This window comes from Cryptotermes secundus, unplaced genomic scaffold, assembly GCF_002891405.2.
Source record: "Cryptotermes secundus unplaced genomic scaffold, Csec_1.0 scaffold4356, whole genome shotgun sequence".
NCBI classification, from domain to species: Eukaryota; Metazoa; Arthropoda; class Insecta; order Blattodea; family Kalotermitidae; genus Cryptotermes; species Cryptotermes secundus.
The window spans coordinates 1-6,892 of record NW_019734409.1 but is presented as its reverse complement, the minus strand read 5'-3'; the positions used below and the strand labels follow the sequence as shown (position 1 = coordinate 6,892).

The following is a 6,892-nucleotide window of genomic DNA, read 5'->3' as shown; positions in this document are numbered from 1 at the left end:
TCTTCGACCGCGTGATTTGAGATGTCTGCATCCGGGGTTGACAGAAACGGAAGATGTCCCGTATATGAGTGTTGAGAAATTAGGCCGATGGTGGCGTTAGCGCCTGACGCGTTCTGGCGGGTGACGCGGATGACGCAGGGGCGTCAGGGGTCAGGGTTGTGTGAACGCTAGGGGCTGATTAGCGAGGCTCGGACCATTTCGGTCCTCATGTATTTAAGCCATAAATTGGTGGAGCTAGTTATATCCATGTAAAGAGTGCAAGTGTAAATCGATTACGCTCTCTGAGATTTGTGAGAGAGAGAGTGAACTAAATACTGAATGGTAATAATCAAATGAGTAAATAACCTGGTGTATAAAAGTACTAGGGGATTGTGTATTAAGTGTTGTGCTCCAGTCGAAGCGAGGCCTGTAAAGACCCTGAGAAGATTTTTCGTGCTACAACAAAGAAAACAGTTATACAGGTGAAATCCAAAGGTTAACAGGGCATTAGTAGCCGAATGCCCAGTTACTAGGAGTGGATGACGGAAGGCGGAACGTGCATAGCTATAAGGGACAATCAGTACTACGCAGCTCCGAGAGAGGTCGCGGGAAAGCGAGAGGGAGTGAGAGGACGGCTACAACATCAATCCGATCAATCCTATACCCACGTTTAAACTCAACAGGAGCCACTCCAGGTACGTAAAATGCTTCCCTGACTTCCACCCATATACAAATTATGAAAAGAAGCACCTTCCACCAGCGCCACACCTACAAAGCACACGAGCAACAACTGTAACACTCAAGGAAAGCTATATGTATAATAACTTCAATTCTAGCGGCTCAGCTTCCTGACAAGGCCAGCATGTTGATAAAATCCATTCCATTCATTCAGTTGCTTTACCTTAGGAATGATGAGGTAGTAGCTGTATTAACAGCATAAATACAAATGCCTAAGCGTTTTTTCTAGAGGTTATAAACTTTATACCAACCTCTAACAACAGTTAATAATTATTAAGATCCGAAAGTATAAAGCCATGCTACTTCCAAGATAAGAAAGTCGGTATAATAATTACGGTTTTAAATGACAATTACCATTTTGGACGTATAATCGATGGTATTTTGCCGACTGCTATGTCGGCAGTTCTGTGACTGCTATAACACACGCAGTCACAGGAGCAAGACACAACACAAAGCACAATACACACATGAAAGTAGGAAGAATGCTCCGATAGAAGAAGATGGGTGTGACTCGCGTATTGAGATGCGACATGGGGATGACAGATCCTGAACATTTTTAGTATTTTTAATATTTGGGATTTATCAATGTATATGATGAATGTATATTTTAGTATAAAGACAGCAGGGCGTGCAATGAAGTAGTTTGACGTACATCGAAAAGAACCTGAAGATGGCACTTGTGCTGAAACATGTAGTGCAAAGGAGGAGAGTAAGGTGAATAAATGTATGCACTGTAAGACGGATAGAATAAATCATGGACATAAATCAGTGCAACAGGACGCTAAAATATAACATACTGAAGTACATAATAATTTACAAGGAATATATTTTGTGTTCTCAGTGTATATTACTGCTTTTTGTAATATTTTGCCTTCATTTATACTGCAGGGTTTGAGTTTTTTAGAAATGAAGTATCACATGCTTCTGAGCTATCTCATCAACCTGACGTATGTTGTCCTGCGTAAATGTTCTGGTAAAATGATTGAAGGAGATCCTGCCGTAGGTATGTTATTAGCTGCACTGTTGATTTATGTGTAACATTTTCATGTGCAACTCCCATTGTGTAGTTTTCAGGACATTTGTATGTACATCTTAAGATTTGACTATTTCTCTTATGGATTATATAGTTCATATTTTCATGTTATATTGAATTTTTAAGTTGTGACTGTGTTAACATTTTTGCATAGTTACTATATTTCGTAAGTGTTAGGCCAGTGACGATTCTAGCTCATGTTGTTAATATTGATAGTTATTTTTTATTAATTTTTTGCGGGCTGTTGTGAATGTGTAAAAACCTTTGAATTCCATTAAAATATAGGGAATTTCATGAGCAGCTAAGTGACTGCTATTCTGTTAGGGAGGAGTCTACCCCAGGTAGTCTCATTAACATGCAGCTATTTCAAGCAGCTGATTTTTGTGTACATCGTGGTGAAAATATTGGTTTGTTGGTGGCCTCAGGTAGTAATTTGAGGTATGCAAATTATTTAGAAGTCCTGATGTTAGTTTACTTTGCATACAGTGAAATGTCGATGTGTAGGAAAAAGTGTGGACACAGTCTCAGGATAGCAGTGTCCAGTAGATTAGGAATGGTTTAATCTTCAATCTGTTATATTGTGATCTGTCCAGATCGCCTTGTTGAAATACGCACAGTACTGGAGAAAATGCGCCCTATTGATCATAAATTGAAGCATCAAATTGACAAATTGGTGAAGACTGCAGCTACAGGCTCTACTGGAGGATCTGACCCATCTCACTTATGTGCACACCCAGAAAACATGGTTAGTAAAGCGGAAGAATCAGAGGACAGTGAATCAGAAGGTGAAGATGATAAGGCAGATGATAAACAAGGCAAGGTGAAGAAGGGAGTGTATGTTCCACCGAAATTGGCTGCTGTTCACTATGGTAAGTAAATTTTATACATTTTTGTGATACTCTGAATATTAAGTGGTGCTTTATCTGGCCTCTTGTAGCTCTCAGAACTCACTTTAGCTGTTGTCTTGATAACATATTCATGCCTAGACATACAAAGCTTGTGCAGTTCCTGTTAGCCCATTCAGTAAGTACAACTAGAGAATGTATATTGTCAGTTCTAAAAATGTATTTAGTGTCCATGAGAACATGTAGTGATTCAGATAGTTTTTGAAGGAATGTACTAAAATTTCAAACATCAGTAAATTAATTAAGAAATTTACAAAATCTTTTATATCATCCACAAATGCAAATTTAAAATAATATACGGAAGGAATGCATAAAATATGTAATAAACGCTCGATGAGTGAAAAGATTGACTGTACTGAGGCCACGGAAAGAAATTTCTTGGATCAGTTCTCACCACCTCGCCCTCAGGCTGTTAAGCTTCCTGCTCCAACTTAATTGTCTACATGCCCCTTCAGTTGCCTAGCTGTTCCAATCACAGGAATGTTTGTATTGATAACCTCTTACCAGAGAGGGCTGCAACAGAATAAAACATCAAGCAGAAAGAAGGAAGTCTCGAACTGTGTCATCACCAACACCCGTGCAACTTATTTCCGTGACTTCATCATAAGGATTGATTCTCTTTTCTTCCAAATTGGATTGTCTCCAGTGGCTTATTGCAGTGTGATGCCATCTAATCCGGTATTGAGATTGGAGATTTAGCTTCATGACTTCTGCATGATTATTTGATTGTGTGCTGTTGATTGGTTGGCAGCTAATGCTTAAACTCTTACATGGTGTATATTCACTTTCTTGCATCCAACAAATACTTTAAAATAGTTATTTGAGTGCATTTTGAGCTTATTCTCTGATTGTCTGGTCTGTCCAAGAGGCAGATTCTCTCCTGAGTTAGCACCACAGACATTTCCGACATTTGCCTGTGTGACATATACAGATGGTGACAAGAGCTGGGCAGAGAAACAGCAATGCGTGCTGGAACGTGCCAGGAAACGAGCCTTAGGGAGCTCAGTGATGCAGGAGCTTCAAGAAGAATACTTTGATCATCCATTGGAAGTGTCACATCGTGATGTAGCCAAGGCCACACTAGTACAGCAACTCCAGCACAAAGAGGAGTAAGTGACAGCATTTTGAAAATCTGCACTCTTGAGTGTGACCAGGTGTAGAAAGTAAACTTAGAAAAAAAAAAAAGAGGCTCTGAGGCTAGAAGACTGCACTGGCAAGGGCCAGCAGCATATACAAAAGGCAGACCCGTCCTCTCGTCAGAGAGGGCGCCCCACAGAAAGAAGACCGTAAATGCCAAACACTAATAAATTGGGCTCGACACCAAGACTTAGTGACTGGCAGGCCATCAGTCGTAATGTGACTTGGATTTGGACCTACAGTTCTACAGTTCTGGTTCAGCGTGTTCATTATTGTTATTATTATTCTTCAATTCTTCAAACGCAAGTTCGTCAGTGTATACGGTGCAACTGTAATAAATACTATAGGACCGTTCAGCTAGTGGTTGTCTCTTCATATGACATCCCACACTCTTTTTTAATGGTCTATCTGTCAGATATGCCTGAAGCAGTACAATTTTGACTTCAGTAGTTGCAGGCTTTCAAATGATAAATATTATCGGCCTGCTTGATCAGTTTTTACTATTGTTTTACGAGGTGGCCTATCAATCTTGGGAGCATGTGCACAGTCTGATACGTAGCTCCCTATATCGAAAGTGCACAAAGTATTGTCACGTTTTGGGTGTATAGCACAACAGATAACTTCACGCCATATTGACTAAAGCGAATTTTTTTCACATTCGCTCTTACAATCACACAATTTACAATCTGACAATTACTGCCATTGGCAGTAAAACAAATACTCCGACGACAGATAGACAGCTATTGCCTGGTTAACTGAATCCCTGCCAGCTAATTCGTAACTATCTCGTAAACTTGAGAACTCAGTTCAGCAGCTGATACACTTCAACTCGTTCACTGCTGACTGGAGAACTGTCTTCGGCTGCTGATACACTTTAACTCTCCTGTAGGCTGCTGTGTAGTCCCCGTATATAGTCACAGTCTTTGCTGTTACGTAATTGGTACCGCTGTTGCCTCACGCCATGTTATGTCACCAGCATTGTGTGCCTCATCACAGTAGGAAGCGGTGCCACATAGCCTGGTGGGGGGCTATGTCACCGTGGTCAGAGCTGCCACGTCATGGCTGGGGGAGGGAGGGGTTGTCCTCCATTGCGCAACATGTCACAGTATTATAGTTCTGACTTCAGAAGTTCTGTAGAGGACAGTGCAGCCTTTCAAATGATGTATGATGTAACAGGATGGATGGATGGATGTTTTCATTGTTTCACCTGCTTAAGAGGCTCACACATATGAGTCCGGCTCAGCAAGCTTGACTTGGGAGGCATGCTCGGATTAATTTCACCATAAACGCATGAGCTGGCTCCCAAGTTTGTGACCCACACATGCCCAAGTTTGGATCATTGGAACCCGAGCCAAATCGGACTCCTGAGCCAGACTCATTCATGTATGGGTCCATTTAGAGAGTAGCAGATTTATATTATGCAACAGTCTGCTTCAGCCATAACAAGTAGTGTGTGAAGAATGCCGTCTTGTGGGATGTGGTACCATGTAGATCCTTTGTGAACCAACATTTCAGAGGAACATATCGCCTCCATCTTCACGGTATAAAAATCCGCGAGCAAGGAACCCAGCTTAAGCAGGTGGCTGTAGTAAAACAGTAGCTGTTGTCTTGTCTCTTGTGGAACCATTGCTTAGCAAAGGGCACACATTGTGGATGGACAACTTCTCCAGTGCACGAGCACCGGCTGTAAAACCAAAGATTTTTAAAACTGATTGTGATGGTACTCTGCCTCTGGACAGGAAAAGACATACCAGAAATAGTGAAAGAGAAGAAACTGAGGAAAAGGAAAATTGTAGCACAGCATGTGTCTGCAGAAATGGCGTGGCAAAAAAAAATTCCATCATGATCTTGGCGTATCATAGTGATGAAATAAGAAAGGTGAAAATAAAGTGGGAGGAAGAAAGAAAAGAAATCTGTTTCACTTCTGGACTACAATAAAAATATGAAAGGAGTTCTTATTTTTATAGTTTCTATCTAAATTCTAAACTGTGCTTGCCTTAATAGCATACACTTCTGCCTGGAATACTGTTGTGTACTGACCAAGGCTGTGAGTACGTTTCTGCCCTGTTCCATCACAATACACTCCAGTTCCAATGGCTTTATTTGTCTTGGAGCCATCTGTATACGAAATTAGTCCCCCCTTTCTATCTGGTTGAAACCCGTCTTTTCATTCACCTCTATTGGGAATTCTGATCATGAAGGGTTTATCAGAGGCGTGTTTTGGTATCATTTTATCAGACCCCATCTGTAGAATATGCTCTTTTTTGATGACCTGAGTCATGTATACGTTATACCTTGGCATCTGCATTGAAATTGAAAGATCAGTGAGTCAGATTCCAATGCTGAAAATTACTGTTATGTGGGATATGGCATCATGTAATCTGGTTTATATGTACCTAACCAAATGACTTTGCATCCCACAAGGAGGCTGCGCCATAGCTCAAGCAGTTAATTGCTGGCTTCCCATCGCAGCGGCCCGGGTTCAATCCCGGGCTGGTCAAGTGGGATTTATGGTTTTCTCCAAGTACTTCGGTTTCCCTTGCCAATCTTCATTCCACCAATTGCTCCACAATCACCCTTACCTATCATCTGGGGCGGGTACAATAGGCCAGAAGTGGCCGCAGCACAAGGGACTTAGTCCCACCCCACTAGCAATAAAAATAAATGGCTTTGCATCCCACAAGACAGTAATTTGCATAATTGCCAACCTAAAAACCTCATCTCAAAAGGCTGCCCCATCTCTTATTGTATATTGTGACATGACACTTAAGAGAGCCAGAATAATAGAGGTAGGAGAAGGTAATGTTGTGGCATCGTGTTGCACATTGTGTATTAATTAACAAATATCACTGATATTCCATCTTACCTGCAACACTCCTTTAAAAATTTGTTTAAAGGTTACTATTCATAGTCACATTTTGTACACTACATGTTTCGACCGTCATTGATCATCATCAGGTGTTTTAAAACTGTTTGTGGAGACTGCTGTGCTGGCATTTTGCGCCTGTAATATTTGAAGTGTTGTCCTATGAAACATTCACAATTATCTGTTGTATGGTAACAGCCAGTAAAATGCATGTGACACCTGGTTTCCATGGCA

At 41.1% G+C, this 6,892-nt stretch overlaps 1 protein-coding gene across 1 annotated transcript; it reads left to right on the top strand.

Moving 5' to 3' along the window:
- Positions 1-328: 328 nt before the first annotated feature.
- On the top strand, positions 329-3,764 carry LOC111868977 (neuroguidin; the record flags this gene model as incomplete). The annotated part of the gene is made up of 4 exons (XM_023860115.2): positions 329-674; positions 1,606-1,720; positions 2,344-2,619; positions 3,587-3,764. Coding segments are annotated over exons 2-4 (551 nt in total), but the record flags the coding sequence as incomplete, so codon positions are not given.
- Between the last annotated feature and the right edge of the window lie 3,128 nt (positions 3,765-6,892).